This window comes from Salmo salar, chromosome ssa12 (assembly GCF_905237065.1).
Source record: "Salmo salar chromosome ssa12, Ssal_v3.1, whole genome shotgun sequence".
NCBI classification, from domain to species: domain Eukaryota; kingdom Metazoa; phylum Chordata; class Actinopteri; order Salmoniformes; family Salmonidae; genus Salmo; species Salmo salar.
In genome coordinates, this window is record NC_059453.1 from 15,968,783 (window position 1) to 15,987,443 (window position 18,661).

Genomic DNA, 18,661 nt, shown 5'->3' on the forward strand with positions numbered 1-18,661 from the left:
CCTCTTCCTGGGGATCTACCTTCCTGTAGGTTTTCAGCCCAATCCTCTTCCTGGGGATCTACCTTCCTGTAGGTTTTCAGCCCAACCCTCTTCCTGGGGATCTACCATCCAGTAGGTTTTCAGCCCAACCCTCTTCCTGGAGATCTACCTTCCTGTAGTTTTTCAGCCCAACCCTCTTCCTGGGGATCTACCATCCAGTAGGTTTTCAGCCCAACCCTCTTCCTGGAGATCTACCTTCCTGTAGGTTTTCAGCCCAACCCTCTTCCTGGAGATCTACCGTCCTGTAGGTTTTCAGTCCAACCCTAATCTAGCACACCTGATTCTACTAATTATCTTCTCACCAAGACCTGAACTAGCTGAATCAGGTACTGTATGTTAAGTTAAGGTTGGAGTGAAAACCTACAGGACAGTTGATCTGTAGGAACAGGGTTGGAGTGTAAACCTACAGGACAGTTGATCTGTAGGAACAGGGTTGGAGTGTAAACCTACAGGACAGTTGATCTGTAGGAACAGGGTTGGAGTGTAAACCTACAGGACAGTTGATCTGTAGGAACAGGGTTGGAGTGTAAACCTACAGGACAGCTGATCTGTAGGAACAGGGTTGGAGTGAAAACCTACAGGACAGTTGATCTGTAGGAACAGGGTTGGAGTGTAAACCTACAGGACAGCTGATCTGTAGGAACAGGGTTGGAGTGTAAACCTACAGGACAGCTGATCTGTAGGAACAGGGTTGGAGTGTAAACCTACAGGACAGCTGATCTGTAGGAACAGGGTTGGAGTGTAAACCTACAGGACAGCTGATCTGTAGGAAGAAGTTTGGGTTGCCCTGGGTTACATCTACCAGTTGTGTCAGATACATGAAGGGGAGTGATCGAGGGCAGAGGGAAGGGAGTATCTTACTGCTTTAGTGTACACTCTTAGACTAGTGTCTAGTGATCAGTCAGCTGTGACAGACAAGCCTTTATTGATTCACACAACACAACTGGAAACACCAAGAAAATGCACAAAATGTTGCACTAGTCACTAATACAGACTTTATCACACACACACACACACAAACACACACCCACACGTCTCCATATCCCCCTGTCTCTCTCTCTCTTCAGTACCCAGACAGGGCTATGAAGGTGGGGTAGCGTGTGCGGTGGGACATGCACTTGTCCCTGTCGATGAGCAGGCTGTGGGTCTTACAGCCGATGTCCTTCTCCAGCACCATGCGGGACTCCTCCAGGTGGGACAGGGAGCTCCGCGCTGCAGACAGCTGCTGCTGCAGGGACGACATGGTCTGGGAGATCTGACCTACCTCACCCACCAGGCTGGAGACAGAGAGAGAGAGAGAGAGGAGGGGGGAGAGGGAGCACAAGAAGGAGAGAGAGAAAGAGAGCGCGAGAGAGGAGAGAGGGAGGGGAAGAGAGACCGAAAGAGAGAGAGAGAGAGAGAGAGGAAGGAGAGGAGCTTGTCAGACCAGTGTAGGTGTTTGTGAAAGATGGGAGAGAGAGTGCGATAGACATAGGTTTGAGTGCGTGTTTGGTTGTGTGTTTGTGTGTATGTCTGTGTGAGTGCTTACTGGCTTGCGTGCCTGTGTGTGCTTCTGTCTGTGTGTGTGTGTGTGTGTGTGTGTGTGTGTGTGTGTGTGTGTGTGTGTGTGTGTGTGTGTGTGTGTGTGTGTGTGTGTGTGTGTGTGTGTGTGTGTGTGTGTGTGCGCGTGCGTGTGTGTACCTGAATTGTGGGGTGTCCCTACAGAGCTCCATGTGGGGTCTGTGTGAGCGTTGGTGCAGCCTGGACTGAGCCACTCTCAGAGGGGCCTCTTTATCATACAGAGCCTGCTGAAGAGACACAATGTTCCTCTCCTGGGCCCCGATCTGATCCAGGATCTACACACACACACACGTATGAAACACATACACACGTATCAAATACAAACACACACACACACACACACACACACACACACACACACACACACACACACACACACACACACACACACACACACACACACACACACACACACAGTGTTGAGTTCAGGTGCAGCATTCTCTGCATTCCAGCCTCAGCTGGATAACCCTTAGGGGGGTGGATAAATACAGTGCATTCGGAAAGTATTCAGACCCCTTGACTTCCACATTTTGTTACGTTACAGCCTTTTTCTAAAATAGATTAAATAAAAATAAATCCTCATCAATGTACACACAATACCCCATAATGACATCACAATACCCCATAATGACATCACAATACCCCATAATGGCATCACAATACCCCATAATGACATCACAATACCCCATAATGACATCACAATACCCCATAATGACATCACAATACCCCATAATGACAAAACAAATACTGTTTTTTTTTACATTTTTGCAAATTTATACAAAGAAAAAAAGAAATATCACATTTACATAAGTATTCAGACCCTTCACTCAGTACTTTGTTGAAGCACCTTTGGCAGCGATTACAGCCTTGAGTCTTCTTGGGTATGATGCTACAAGCTTGGCACACCTGTATTTGGGGAGTTTCTCCCATTCTTCCCTGCAGATCCTCTCAAGCTCTGTCAGGTTGGATGAGGAGTGGCTCTGTCAGGTTGGATGAGGAGTGGCTCTGTCAGGTTGGATGAGGAGTGGCTCTGTCAGGTTGGATGAGGAGTGGCTCTGTCAGGTTGGATGAGGAGTGGCTCTGTCAGGTTGGATGAGGAGTGGCTCTGTCAGGTTGGATGAGGAGTGGCTCTGTCAGGTTGGATGAGGAGCGTTGCTGCACAGATATTTTCAGGTCTCTCCAGAGATGTTAGATCAGGTTCAAGTCCGGGCTCTGGCTGGGCCACACAAGAACATTCAGAGACTTGTCCTGAAGCCACTCCTGCGTTGTCTTGGCTGTGTGCTTAGGGTCATTGTCCTGTTGGAAGCTGAACCTTCGCCCCAGTCTGAGATCCTGAGCACTCTGGAGAAGGTTTTCATCAAGGATCACTCCATTCATCTTTGCCTCGATCCTGACTATTCTCCCAGTCCCTGCCGCTGAAAAACATCCCCATAGCATGATGCTGCCAACACCATGCTTCACCGAAGGGATGGTGCCAGGTTTCCTCCAGAGTTCAATCTTGGTTTCATCAGACCTGTTTTCGCTTTGTCATTATGGGGTATTGTGTGTAGATTGAGGAGGATAAAAAACAATTGTATCCATTTTAGAATAAGGCTGTAACGTAACAAAATGTGGAAAAAGGGGAAGGGGTCTGAATACTTCCCGAAGGCGCTGAATGTCATGAAAACCTTCAGGTCTTCTTCAGATAAAAACATTCCCTTTGCCTGCTGGGTAGGCGCCAATTTTTGTATGTTTTGTTTAATTAGAGGAAGGGTTGAGTTTTGGCTATTGAAACGACACACACACACCACCTCCACCAACCCCCCCACCCCAACACACCTGAGTGAGGTGCAGTTGTAGCTGTGTCTTGGCCTCAGTGAGCTGCAGACAGCGCTGGCTGAAGGCCTGGTCAACATTAGAGCACTGGACCCTCAGGTCCTCAGCCGTCTCCTGTAGGACCCTCTCCACCAGCAGCCTGAGCTCCACACTGGCCTGCTCCTCCCGCTGCGCCACAGACAGGTTGTCCTGGGTGAAAGACACCCACTCATCACGATTACACAGCCTGGGAGAGAGGAGGGAGATGTTAACACACTATTAATACACACACACCCATGCACACACCAACGCAGGGGAGGGAGGTACTAATACACACACACACACGGGACCAGCCTGGTGAGAGTACAGTGAGCAGAAGAGAAACCACTACAGTCCAAAGAGGACGGGACCAGCCTGGTGAGAGTACAGTGAGCGGGACCAGACACATGCTCTGCAGTGTACCATGATAGACCTAGAGGACAACCATTCCCTTAGAGAGAAGCACCAGGGTCTCAGAGAGGAGGAGCACAGACTGAAAGACAAGGAGAAGCAGAACCAGACACTCAGGTAGGAGAAGAAAGTCCTCAAAAATCAAAATCAAATCCAGTGCTGAATACAACAGGTGTAGACCTCAGGGAGGAGGTGTGATACAGGGATGTGATCATGGTAAAACAGTAGAATATGTCCTACAGGAAATGAGGTGTGATTCAGGGATGTGATGATGGTAAAACAGTAGAATACGTCCTACAGGAAATGAGGTGTGATTCAGGGATGTGATCATGGTAAAACAGTAGAATACGTCCTACAGGAAATGAGGTGTGATACAGGGATGTGATCATGGTAAAACAGTAGAATACGTCCTACAGGAAATGAGGTGTGATACAGGGATGTGATCATGGTAAAACAGTAGAATACGTCCTACAGGAAATGAGGTGTGATACAGGGATGTGATCATGGTAAAACAGTAGAATATGTCCTACAGGAAATGAGGTGTGATTCAGGGATGTGATCATGGTAAAACAGTAGAATACGTCCTACAGGAAATGAGGTGTGATTCAGGGATGTGATCATGGTAAAACAGTAGAATACGTCCTACAGGAAATGAGGTGTGATACAGGGATGTGATCATGGTAAAACAGTAGAATACGTCCTACAGGAAATGAGGTGTGATTCAGGGATGTGATCATGGTAAAACAGTAGAATACGTCCTACAGGAAATGAGGTGTGATACAGGGATGTGATCATGGTAAAACAGTAGAATACGTCCTACAGGAAATGAGGTGTGATACAGGGATGTGATCATGGTAAAACAGTAGAATACGTCCTACAGGAAATGAGGTGTGATTCAGGGATGTGATCATGGTAAAACAGTAGAATACGTCCTACAGGAAATGAGGTGTGATACAGGGATGTGATCATGGTAAAACAGTAGCATACGTCCTACAGGAAATGAGGTGTGATTCAGGGATGTGAACATGGTAAAACAGTAGAATACGTGCTACAGGAAATGAGGTGTGATTCAGGGATGTGATCATGGTAAAACAGTAGAATACGTCCTACAGGAAATGAGGTGTGATTCAGGGATGTGATCATGGTAAAACAGTAGAATACGTCCTACAGGAAATTAGGTGTGATACAGGGATGTGATCATGGTAAAACAGTAGAATACGTCCTACAGGAAATGAGGTGTGATTCAGGGATGTGATCATGGTAAAACAGTAGAATACGTCCTACAGGAAATGAGGTGTGATTCAGGGATGTGATCATGGTAAAACAGTAGAATACGTCCTACAGGAAATGAGGTGTGATACAGGGATGTGATCATGGTAAAACAGTAGAATACGTCCTACAGGAAATGAGGTGTGATACAGGGATGTGATCATGGTAAAACAGTAGAATACGTCCCTACAGGAAATGAGGTGTGATACAGGGATGTGATCATGGTAAAACAGTAGAATACGTCCTACAGGAAATGAGGTGTGATTCAGGGATGTGAACATGGTAAAACAGTAGAATACGTCCTACAGGAAATGAGGTGTGATACAGGGATGTGATCATGGTAAAACAGTAGAATACGTCCTACAGGAAATGAGGTGTGATTCAGGGATGTGATCATGGTAAAACAGTAGAATACGTCCTACAGGAAATGAGGTGTGATACAGGGATGTGATCATGGTAAAACAGTAGAATACGTCCTACAGGAAATGAGGTGTGATTCAGGGATGTGATCATGGTAAAACAGTAGAATACGTCCTACAGGAAATGAGGTGTGATTCAGGGATGTGATCATGGTAAAACAGTAGAATAAGTCCTACAGGAAATGAGGTGTGATACAGGGATGTGATCATGGTAAAACAGTAGAATACGTCCTACAGGAAATGAGGTGTGATACAGGGATGTGATCATGGTAAAACAGTAGAATACGTCCTACAGGAAATGAGGTGTGATTCAGGGATGTGATCATGGTAAAACAGTAGAATACGTCCTACAGGAAATGAGGTGTGATTCAGGGATGTGATCATGGTAAAACAGTAGAATACGTCCTACAGGAAATGAGGTGTGATACAGGGATGTGATCATGGTAAAACAGTAGAATACGTCCTACAGGAAATGAGGTGTGATTCAGGGATGTGATCATGGTAAAACAGTAGAATAAGTCCTACAGGAAATGAGGTGTGATACAGGGATGTGATCATGTTAAACAGTAGAATACGTCCTACAGGAAATGAGGTGTGATACAGGGATGTGATCATGGTAAAACAGTAGAATACGTCCTACAGGAAATGAGGTGTGATTCATGGATGTGATCATGGTAAAACAGTAGAATACGTCCTACAGGAAATGAGGTGTGATTCAGGGATGTGATCATGGTAAAACAGTAGAATACGTCCTACAGGAAATGAGGTGTGATACAGGGATGTGATCATGGTAAAACAGTAGAATACGTCCGACAGGAAATGAGGTGTGATTCAGGGATGTGATCATGGTAAAACAGTAGAATACGTCCTACAGGAAATGAGGTGTGATTCAGGGATGTGATCATGGTAAAACAGTAGAATAAGTCCTACAGGAAATGAGGTGTGATACAGGGATGTGATCATGGTAAAACAGTAGAATACATCCTACAGGAAATGAGGTGTGATACAGGGATGTGATCATGGTAAAACAGTAGAATACGTCCTACAGGAAATGAGGTGTGATACAGGGATGTGATCATGGTAAAACAGTAGAATACGTCCTACAGGAAATGAGGTGTGATACAGGGATGTGATCATGGTAAAACAGTAGAATACGTCCTACAGGAAATGAGGTGTGATACAGGGATGTGATCATGGTAAAACAGTAGAATACGTCCTACAGGAAATGAGGTGTGATTCAGGGATGTGATCATGGTAAAACAGTAGAATACGTCCTACAGGAAATGAGGTGTGATACAGGGATGTGATCATGGTAAAACAGTAGAATACGTCCTACAGGAAATGAGGTGTGATACAGGGATGTGATCATGGCAAAACAGTAGAATACGTCCTACAGGAAATGAGGTGTGATTCAGGGATGTGATCATGGTAAAACAGTAGAATACGTCCTACAGGAAATGAGGTGTGATACAGGGATGTGATCATGGTAAAACAGTAGAATACGTCCTACAGGAAATGAGGTGTGATTCAGGGATGTGATCATGGTAAAACAGTAGAATACGTCCTACAGGAAATGAGGTGTGATTCAGGGATGTGATCATGGTAAAACAGTAGAATACGTCCTACAGGAAATGAGGTGTGATTCAGGGATGTGATCATGGTAAAACAGTAGAATACGTCCTACAGGAAATGAGGTGTGATACAGGGATGTGATCATGGTAAAACAGTAGAATACGTCCTACAGGAAATGAGGTGTGATACAGGGATGTGATCATGGTAAAACAGTAGAATACGTCCTACAGGAAATGAGGTGTGATTCAGGGATGTGATCATGGTAAAACAGTAGAATACGTCCTACAGGAAATGAGGTGTGATACAGGGATGTGATCATGGTAAAACAGTAGAATACGTCCTACAGGAAATGAGGTGTGATACAGGGATGTGATCATGGTAAAACAGTAGAATACGTCCTACAGGAAATGAGGTGTGATACAGGGATGTGATCATGGTAAAACAGTAGAATACGTCCTACAGGAAATGAGGTGTGATTCAGGGATGTGATCATGGTAAAACAGTAGAATACGTCCTACAGGAAATGAGGTGTGATTCAGGGATGTGATCATGGTAAAACAGTAGAATACGTCCTACAGGAAATGAGGTGTGATACAGGGATGTGATCATGGTAAAACAGGAGAATACGTCCTACAGGAAATGAGGTGTGATACAGGGATGTGATCATGGTAAAACAGTAGAATACGTCCTACAGGAAATGAGGTGTGATTCAGGGATGTGATCATGGTAAAACAGTAGAATACGTCCTACAGGAAATGAGGTGTGATACAGGGATGTGATCATGGTAAAACAGTAGAATACGTCCTACAGGAAATGAGGTGTGATTCAGGGATGTGATCATGGTAAAACAGTAGAATACGTCCTACAGGAAATGAGGTGTGATTCAGGGATGTGATCATGGTAAAACAGTAGAATACGTCCTACAGGAAATGAGGTGTGATTCAGGGATGTGATCATGGTAAAACAGTAGAATACGTCCTACAGGAAATGAGGTGTGATTCAGGGATGTGATCATGGTAAAACAGTAGAATACGTCCTACAGGAAATGAGGTGTGATACAGGGATGTGATCATGGTAAAACAGTAGAATACGTCCTACAGGAAATGAGGTGTGATTCAGGGATGTGATCATGGTAAAACAGTAGAATACGTCCTACAGGAAATGAGGTGTGATACAGGGATGTGATCATGGTAAAACAGGAGAATACGTCCTACAGGAAATGAGGTGTGATACAGGGATGTGATCATGGTAAAACAGTAGAATACGTCCTACAGGAAATGAGGTGTGATTCAGGGATGTGATCATGGTAAAACAGTAGAATACGTCCTACAGGAAATGAGGTGTGATACAGGGATGTGATCATGGTAAAACAGTAGAATACGTCCTACAGGAAATGAGGTGTGATTCAGGGATGTGATCATGGTAAAACAGTAGAATACGTCCTACAGGAAATGAGGTGTGATTCAGGGATGTGATCATGGTAAAACAGTAGAATACGTCCTACAGGAAATGAGGTGTGATTCAGGGATGTGATCATGGTAAAACAGTAGAATACGTCCTACAGGAAATGAGGTGTGATACAGGGATGTGATCATGGTAAAACAGTAGAATACGTCCTACAGGAAATGAGGTGTGATACAGGGATGTGATCATGGTAAAACAGTAGAATACGTCCTACAGGAAATGAGGTGTGATACAGGGATGTGATCATGGTAAAACAGTAGAATACGTGCTACAGGAAATGAGGTGTGATTCAGGGATGTGATCATGGTAAAACAGTAGAATACGTCCTACAGGAAATGAGGTGTGATACAGGGATGTGATCATGGTAAAACAGTAGAATACGTCCTACAGGAAATGAGGTGTGATTCAGGGATGTGATCATGGTAAAACAGTAGAATACGTCCTACAGGAAATGAGGTGTGATTCAGGGATGTGATCATGGTAAAACAGTAGAATACGTCCTACAGGAAATGAGGTGTGATTCTGTAACGGTTGTCTTCATGAATGGACCAAGGCGCAGCAGGTATGTGAATACTCATGGTTATTTTATTACCAAAAAAAGAGTAAAGCATCCACTTGAAAAAACAATGACGGTGACAACAGTAGCAGTTTTACAGGCTATACACGCAGTGTAAAAACAACTACCCACAAACCCAAGTGACAAACATACTCCTACATATATGACTCCCAATCAGGAACAACGATCCCCAGCTGTTCCTGATTAGGAGCCACAAGACCAACACAGAACACAAGACTGCCACGTCCTGACCCCAAAACTACAACAACAGCTCCATCTGCTGGTCAGGACGTGACAGTACCCCCTCAAGGTGCAGACCCCGGAATGCACCTAACAATGAAAAAAACACCAACAAACAAAATCCCCAACAAAACCCATAAACAATAACCCCTAAACAATAAGGGAGGGAAGGGAGGGTGGCTGCCGTCAACGACGGCACTGTGCTACACCCTCCCTCCCCAACCCACCTATCCTGGAGGTGGCTCCGGTGCAGGACGTGGACCCTGCTCCACCCTCGGCGTCGCCCACTTCGGTGGAGCCGATAGCTGCGCCAGGCAGACGGACCCCTCGAGCCGGGCCGGAGGACAGGAGGGCCCTCGGGCTGGGCCGGGGGACAGGAGGGCCCCTCGGGCTGGGCCGGGGGACAGGAGGGCCCCTCGGGCTGGGCCGGAGAGCAGGAGGGCCCCTCGGGCTGGGCCGGAGAGCAGGAGGGCCCCTCGGGCTGGGCCGGAGAGCAGGAGGGCCCCTCGGGCTGGGCCGGAGAGCAGGAGGGCCCCTCGGGCTGGGCCGGAGAGCAGGAGGGCCCCTCGGCCTGGGCCGGAGAGCAGGAGGGCCCCTCGGGCTGGACCGGAGAGCAGGAGGGCCCCTCGGGCTGGGCCGGAAGGCATGCGGGCCCCTCGGGCTGGGCCGGAAGGCATGCGGGCCACTCGGGCTGGGCCGGAAGGCATGCGGGCCCCTTGGGCTGAGCCGGAAGGCATGCGGGCCCCTCGGGCTGGGCCGGAAGGCATGCGGGCCACTCGGGCTGGGCCGGAAGGCATGCGGGCCACTCGGGCTGGGCCGGAAGGCATGCGGGCCACTCGGGCTGGGCCGGAAGGCAGGAGGACCACTCGGGCTGGACCGGAGGGCAGGAGGACCACTCGGGCTGGACCGAAGGGCAGGAGGACCCCTCGGGCTGATCCTGACAGGCCGGGCACCCTGGCAGATCAGGGCAGGCGGGCACCTCTGGCAGAACCGGGCAGTCCGGCCACTCTGGCAGAACAGGGCAGTCCGGCCACTCTGGCAGAACAGGGCAGTCCGGCCACTCCGGCAGAACAGGGCAGTCCGGCCACTCCGGCAGAACAGGGCAGTCCGGCCACTCCGGCAGAACAGGGCAGTCCGGCCACTCCGGCAGAACAGGGCAGTCCGGCCACTCCGGCAGTTCAGGGCAGTCCGGCCACTCCGGCAGTTCAGCGCAGTCCGGCCACTCCGGCAGTTCAGCGCAGTCCGGCCACTCCGGCAGTTCAGCGCAGTCCGACCACTCCGGCAGTTCAGCGCAGTCCGACCACTCCGGCAGTTCAGCGCAGTCCGGCCACTCCGGCGACTGTTGACTGGCGGGCAGCTCCGACGACTGTTGACTGGCGGGCAGCTCCGACGACTGTTGACTGGCGGGCAGCTCCGACGACTGTTGACTGGCGGGCAGCTCCGACGACTGTTGACTGGCGGGCAGCTCTGGTGACTGTTGACTGGCGGGCAGCTCTGATGACGACTGTTGACTCCTGATGCGTGGGGCAGGTATTGGACGTACCAGCCTGGAGACACGCACCTCCATGCTAGTGTGTCTAGCGGGAAACACCGGACCGAAAGGGCGCACTGGCGGTCTTGAGTGCAGGGTTGGCATCACCCCTTCCGGCTCGATGCTCCCCTTGCCCTGGCACCTGCGGGGCGCTGGTACTGGGCGCACTGGGCTGTGCGTCCGTATAGGCGAGATGGTGCGCACCTCAGCGTAACATGACGCCCTCCACCTCGTACGCACCTCCCTGTAGTCACGGGTAGCTGGCTTACGGCTCTTCCCTGGCCTGGCCAAACTACCCGTGTGCCCCCCCCCCAAAAAAATCTTGGGGCTGCCTCTCGGGTTCCCTCAGCTCCCTTAACTTGTCCGCCCAGAATTTTCTCTCGTCCTGCCAGGTCCATTCTTCCATTTCCTTCTCCTGTGGCTTCCTCCTCTTCTGCTGCTTGGTCCTTTGGTGGTGGGTAGTTCTGTAACGGTTGTCTTCATGAATGGACCAAGGCGCAGCAGGTATGTGAATACTCATGGTTATTTTATTACCAAAAAAAGAGTAAAGCATCCACTTGAAAAAACAATGACGGTGACAACAGTAGCAGTTTTACAGGCTATACACGCAGTGTAAAAACAACTACCCACAAACCCAAGTGACAAACATACTCCTACATATATGACTCCCAATCAGGAACAACGATCCCCAGCTGTTCCTGATTAGGAGCCACAAGACCAACACAGAACACAAGACTGCCACGTCCTGACCCCAAAACTACAACAACAGCTCCATCTGCTGGTCAGGACGTGACAGATTCAGGGATGTGATCATGGTAAAACAGCAGAATACGTCCTACAGGAAATGAGGTGTGATTCAGGGATGTGATCATGGTAAAACAGTAGAATACGTCCTACAGGAAATGTACCTGGTAAAAATGTGTAACCGTGGTAACACAATGATGTCATTGTGAGAAGACTTGACTTGTGACATTTTAAAAAACGCATTCTACTCATTCTTTGCTTTCACACGATCATTTTTAGTTCCTGAATACATTGAATACATTTAGTTATCAAGTCATTTCACATGCCAAGGAACATGTTAGAATGGCAAATGTATTGTGTTCAATTTGTGTGAAATATAAGACAAATTAAAAAAGGACATATTTGTACTTAATTATGTCAAGAATTGTATGAACTGATACATGCAATAAAATATATATTTTAAAAAGAAAGAGAGTGTGTGTGTGTGTGTGTTTTTGTGTATAATACATGTGTGTATATGTCCGTGTGTGTGCATGTATGTGTGTGTGTGGGTGTGTATAATACAGCTACTCACTGGTCCTGTAGTTTGTCTGAGTTGGGATGGTACTGTGTGTATAATACAGCTACTCACTGGTCCTGTAGGTTGTCTGAGTTGGGATGGTACTGTGTGTATAATACAGCTACTCACTGGTCCTGTAGGTTGTCTGAGTTGGAGTGGTACTGTGTGTATAATACAGCTACTCACTGGTCCTGTAGGTTGTCTGAGTTGGGGTGGTACTGTGTGTATAATACAGCTACTCACTGGTCCTGTAGGTTGTCTGAGTTGGGGTGGTACTGTGTGTATAATACAGCTACTCACTGGTCCTGTAGGTTGTCTGAGTTGGGATGGTACTGTGTGTATAATACAGCTACTCACTGGTCCTGTAGGTTGTCTGAGTTGGGATGGTACTGTGTGTATAATACAGCTACTCACTGGTCCTGTAGGTTGTCTGAGTTGGGGTGGTACTGTGTGTATAATACAGCTACTCACTGGTCCTGTAGGTTGTCTGAGTTGGGATGGTACTGTGTGTATAATACAGCTACTCACTGGTCCTGTAGGTTGTCTGAGTTGGGATGGTACTGTGTGTATAATACAGCTACTCACTGGTCCTGTAGGTTGTCTGAGTTGGGATGGTACTGTGTGTATAATACAGCTACTCACTGGTCCTGTAGGTTGTCTGAGTTGGGATGGTACTGTGTGTCAGTACTCATGTTGTTGTAGCGACCACACTGGTCATCCAGACTGTAGGCCTGGTACTTATCAGACCAGTCCAGCTCCAGAGTCTGCTTGGCATCTCTGTTACACCTGATACACACACACACACACACACACACACACACACACACACACACACACACACACACACACACACACACACACACACACACACACACACACACACACACACACACACAGTGGGAGACAGTAAGGGCAGAAAGCCAGTGTGAGGGTCTGATGAGGGTCTGGTAGGGAGTGAAAAGCTGAAGTGAGAATAGCCATGTGTTTAACTGTTCAGCAGTATAATAGCCATGTGATTAACTGTTCAGCAGTATAATAGCCATGTGTTTAACTGTTCAGCAGTATAACAGCCATGTGATTAACTGTTCAGCAGTATAATAGTCATGTGATTAACTGTTCAGCAGTATAACAGCCATGTGATTAACTGTTCAGCAGTATAATAGCCATGTGATTAACTGTTCAGCAGTCTAATAGCCATGTGATTAACTGTTCAGCAGTATAATAGCCATGTGATTAACTGTTCAGCAGTCTAATAGCCATGTGATTAACTGTTCAGCAGTCTAATAGCCATGTGATTAACTGTTCAGCAGTCTAATAGCTATGTGATTAACTGTTCAGCAGTCTAATAGCCATGTGATTAACTGTTCAGCAGTATAATAGCCATGTGATTAACTGTTCAGCAGTCTAATCGCCATGTGATTAACTGTTCAGCAGTCTAACAGCCATGTGATTAACTGTTCAGCAGTCTAATAGCCATGTGATTAACTGTTCAGCAGTCTAATAGCCATGTGATTAACTGTTCAGCAGTCTAATAGCCATGTGATTAACTGTTCAGCAGTATAATAGCCATGTGATTAACTGTTCAGCAGTATAATAGCCATGTGATTAACTGTTCAGCAGTCTAATAGCCATGTGATTAACTGTTCAGCAGTCTAATAGCCATGTGATTAACTGTTCAGCAGTCTAATAGCCATGTGATTAACTGTTCAGCAGTCTAACAGCCATGTGATTAACTGTTCAGCAGTCTAACAGCCATGTGATTAACTGTTCAGCAGTCTAATAGCCATGTGATTAACTGTTCAGCAGTCTAATAGCCATGTGATTAACTGTTCAGCAGTCTAATAGCCATGTGATTAACTGTTCAGCAGTCTAATAGCCATGTGATTAACTGTTCAGCAGTCTAATAGCCATGTGATTAACTGTTCAACTGTCACGTCCTGACCAGTATAAGGGGTTATTTGTTATTGTAGTTTGGTCAGGGCGTGGCAGGGGTGTGTTTGTTTTGTGTTGTCGGGGTTTTTGAGTATTGTTCTATGTTTTGGATTTCTATGTTCTTTCTATGTTGTGTATTTCTTTGTGTTGGCCTGGTATGGCTCTCAATCAAGGACAGCTGTACTTCATTGTTGCTGATTGGGAGCCATACTTAGGTAGCCTGTTTTCCACCTGTCTTTTGTGGGAAGTTGTTTTTGCACGGCTGTGGTTTGCCTGCAAACTGTCTAGCTGTCATTCGTTTTTTCTTGTTTTGTGTAGTGTTCAAATAAAGTTAAGATGAGCATTCACATACCCGCTGCACTTTGGTCCAATCGCTACGACGGCCGTTACATCAGCAGTATAATAGCCATGTGATTAACTGTTCAGCAGTCTAATAGCCATGTGATTAACTGTTCAGCAGTCTAATAGCCATGTGATTAACTGTTCAGCAGTCTAATAGTCATGTGATTAACTGTTCAGCAGTATAATAGTAATGTGATTAACTGTTCAGCAGTATAATAGCCATGTGATTAACTGTTCAGCAGTATAATAGCCATGTGTTTAACTGTTCCTAATAGCCATGTGATTAACTGTTCAGCAGTCTAATAGTCATGTGATTAACTGTTCAGCAGTCTAATAGCCATGTGATTAACTGTTCAGCAGTATAATAGCCATGTGATTAACTGTTCAGCAGTATAATAGCCATGTGATTAACTGTTCAGCAGTATAATAGCCATGTGATTAACTGTTCAGCAGTATAAAAGCCATGTGATTAACTGTTCAGCAGTATAATAGCCATGTGTTTAACTGATCAGCAGTATAATAGCCATGTGATTAACTGTTCAGCAGTATAATAGCCATGTGATTAACTGTTCAGCAGTATAATAGCCATGTGTTTAACTGTTCAGCAGTATAATAGCCATGTGATTAACTGTTCAGCAGTATAATGGCCATGTGATTAACTGTTCAGCAGTCTAATAGCCATGTGATTAACTGTTCAGCAGTCTAATAAACATGCCTTTAACTGTTCAGCAGTCTAATAGTCATGTGATTAACTGTTCAGCAGTATAATAGCCATGTGATTAACTGTTCAGCAGTCTAATAGCCATGTGTTTATCTGTTCAGCAGTGTAATAGTCATGTGATTAACTGTTCAGCAGTATAATAGCCATGTGATTAACTGTTCAGCAGTCTAATAGCCATGTGTTTAACTGTTCAGCAGTCTAATAGTCATGTTTTAACTGTTCAGCAGTATAAAAGCCATGTGTTTAACTGTTCAGCAGTATAATAGCATGTGATTAACTGTTCAGCAGTATAATAGCCATGTGATTAACTGTTCAGCAGTATAATAGCCATGTGATTAACTGTTCAGCAGTATAATAGCCATGTGATTAACTGTTCAGCAGTCTAATAGCCATGTGATTAACTGTTCAGCAGTCTAATAGCCATGCCTTTAACTGTTCAGCAGTCTAATAGTCATGTGATTAACTGTTCAGCTGTATAATAGCCATGTGATTAACTGTTCAGCAGTCTAATAGCCATGTGTTTAACTGTTCAGCAGTCTAATAGTCATGTGTTTAACTGTTCAGCAGTATAATAGCCATGTGATTAACTGTTCAGCAGTATAATAGCCATGTGATTAACTGTTCAGCAGTCTAATAGCCATGTGATTAACTGTTCAGCAGTCTAACAGCCATGTGATTAACTGTTCAGCAGTCTAATAGCCATGTGATTAACTGTTCAGCAGTCTAATAGCCATGTGATTAACTGTTCAGCAGTCTAAAAGCCATGTGATTAACTGTTCAGCAGTATAATAGCCATGTGATTAACTGTTCAGCAGTATAATAGCCATGTGATTAACTGTTCAGCAGTATAATAGCCATGTGATTAACTGTTCAGCAGTCTAATAGCCATGTGATTAACTGTTCAGCAGTATAATAGCCATGTGATTAACTGTTCAGCAGTCTAACAGCCATGTGATTAACTGTTCAGCAGTCTAATAGCCATGTGATTAACTGTTCAGCAGTCTAATAAACATGCATTTAACTGTTCAGCAGTCTAATAGTCATGTGATTAACTGTTCAGCAGTATAATAGCCATGTGATTAACTGTTCAGCAGTATAATAGCCATGTGATTAACTGTTCAGCAGTCTAATAGCCATGTGATTAACTGTTCAGCAGTCTAATAGCCATGCCTTTAACTGTTCAGCAGTCTAATAGTCATGTGATTAACTGTTCAGCTGTATAATAGCCATGTGATTAACTGTTCAGCAGTCTAATAGCCATGTGTTTAACTGTTCAGCAGTCTAATAGTCATGTGTTTAACTGTTCAGCAGTCTAACAGCCATGTGATTAACTGTTCAGCAGTCTAATAGCCATGTGATTAACTGTTCAGCAGTCTAATAGCCATGTGATTAACTGTTAAGCAGTCTAAAAGCCATGTGATTAACTGTTCAGCAGTATAATAGCCATGTGATTAACTGTTCAGCAGTATAATAGCCATGTGATTAACTGTTCAGCAGTATAATAGCCATGTGATTAACTGTTCAGCAGTCTAATAGCCATGTGATTAACTGTTCAGCAGTATAATAGCCATGTGATTAACTGTTCAGCAGTCTAATAGCCATGTGATTAACTGTTCAGCAGTCTAACAGCCATGTGATTAACTGTTCAGCAGTCTAATAGCCATGTGATTAACTGTTCAGCAGTCTAATAAACATGCATTTAACTGTTCAGCAGTCTAATAGTCATGTGATTAACTGTTCAGCAGTATAATAGCCATGTGATTAACTGTTCAGCAGTCTAATAGCCATGTGTTTATCTGTTCAGCAGTGTAATAGTCATGTGATTAACTGTTCAGCAGTATAATAGCCATGTGATTAACTGTTCAGCAGTCTAATAGCCATGTGTTTAACTGTTCAGCAGTCTAATAGTCATGTTTTAACTGTTCAGCAGTATAAAAGCCATGTGTTTAACTGTTCAGCAGTATAATAGCATGTGATTAACTGTTCAGCAGTATAATAGCCATGTGATTAACTGTTCAGCAGTATAATAGCCATGTGATTAACTGTTCAGCAGTATAATAGCCATGTGATTAACTGTTCAGCAGTCTAATAGCCATGTGATTAACTGTTCAGCAGTCTAATAGCCATGCCTTTAACTGTTCAGCAGTCTAATAGTCATGTGATTAACTGTTCAGCAGTATAATAGCCATGTGATTAACTGTTCAGCAGTCTAATAGCCATGTGTTTAACTGTTCAGCAGTCTAATAGTCATGTGTTTAACTGTTCAGCAGTATAATAGCCATGTGATTAACTGTTCAGCAGTATAATAGCCATGTGATTAACTGTTCAGCAGTCTAATAGCCATGTGATTAACTGTTCAGCAGTCTAACAGCCATGTGATTAACTGTTCAGCAGTCTAATAGCCATGTGATTAACTGTTCAGCAGTCTAATAGCCATGTGATTAACTGTTCAGCAGTCTAAAAGCCATGTGATTAACTGTTCAGCAGTATAATAGCATGTGATTAACTGTTCAGCAGTATAATAGCCATGTGATTAACTGTTCAGCAGTATAATAGCCATGTGATTAACTTTTCAGCAGTCTAATAGCCATGTGATTAACTGTTCAGCAGTATAATAGCCATGCCTTTAACTGTTCAGCAGTCTAATAGTCATGTGATTAACTGTTCAGCAGTATAATAGCCATGTGATTAACTGTTCAGCAGTCTAATAGCCATGTGTTTAACTGTTCAGCAGTCTAATAGTCATGTGTTTAACTGTTCAGCAGTATAATAGCCATGTGATTAACTGTTCAGCAGTATAATAGCCATGTGTTTAACTGTTCAGCAGTCTAATAGTCATGTGTTTAACTGTTCAGCAGTATAATAGCCATGTGTTTAACTGTTCAGCAGTATAATAGCATGTGATTAACTTTTCAGCAGTATAATAGCCATGTGATTAACTGTTCAGCAGTATAATAGCCATGTATATTAACTGTTCAGCAGTATAATAGCCATGTGATTAACTGTTCAGCAGTCTAATAGCCATGTGATTAACTGTTCAGCAGTCTAATAGCCATGCCTTTAACTGTTCAGCAGTCTAATAGTCATGTGATTAACTGTTCAGCAGTATAATAGCCATGTGATTAACTGTTCAGCAGTCTAATAGCCATGTGTTTAACTGTTCAGCAGTCTAATAGTCATGTGATTAACTGTTCAGCAGTATAATAGTAATGTGATTAACTGTTCAGCAGTATAATAGCCATGTGATTAACTGTTCAGCAGTATAATAGCCATGTGTTTAACTGTTCCTAATAGCCATGTGATTAACTGTTCAGCAGTCTAATAGTCATGTGATTAACTGTTCAGCAGTATAATAGCCATGTGATTAACTGTTCAGCAGTATAATAGCCATGTGATTAACTGTTCAGCAGTATAATAGCCATGTGATTAACTGTTCAGCAGTATAATAGCCATGTGATTAACTGTTCAG

The 18,661-nt window shown here is 44.8% G+C and overlaps 1 protein-coding gene across 2 annotated transcripts in view; it reads right to left on the bottom strand.

The window, feature by feature from the left end:
* Window positions 1–947: 947 nt before the first annotated feature.
* The window catches only part of tekt4 (tektin 4), a 54,494-nt gene continuing 36,780 nt past the window's right edge, over window positions 948–18,661 (bottom strand). Inside the window, exons 3-6 of one of the 2 annotated variants that reach the window (XM_045690826.1) lie at window positions 12,840–12,983; window positions 3,418–3,640; window positions 1,720–1,874; window positions 948–1,316 (exon numbers count right to left, since the gene is read on the bottom strand). In XM_045690826.1, the coding sequence (XP_045546782.1) occupies window positions 1,103–1,316; window positions 1,720–1,874; window positions 3,418–3,640; window positions 12,840–12,983 (736 nt within the window). In that variant the 3' untranslated portion in view covers window positions 948–1,102. The remainder of the gene's footprint in view (window positions 1,317–1,719; window positions 1,875–3,417; window positions 3,641–12,839; window positions 12,984–18,661) is intronic. The other variant, XM_045690827.1, reaches the window with a different exon arrangement.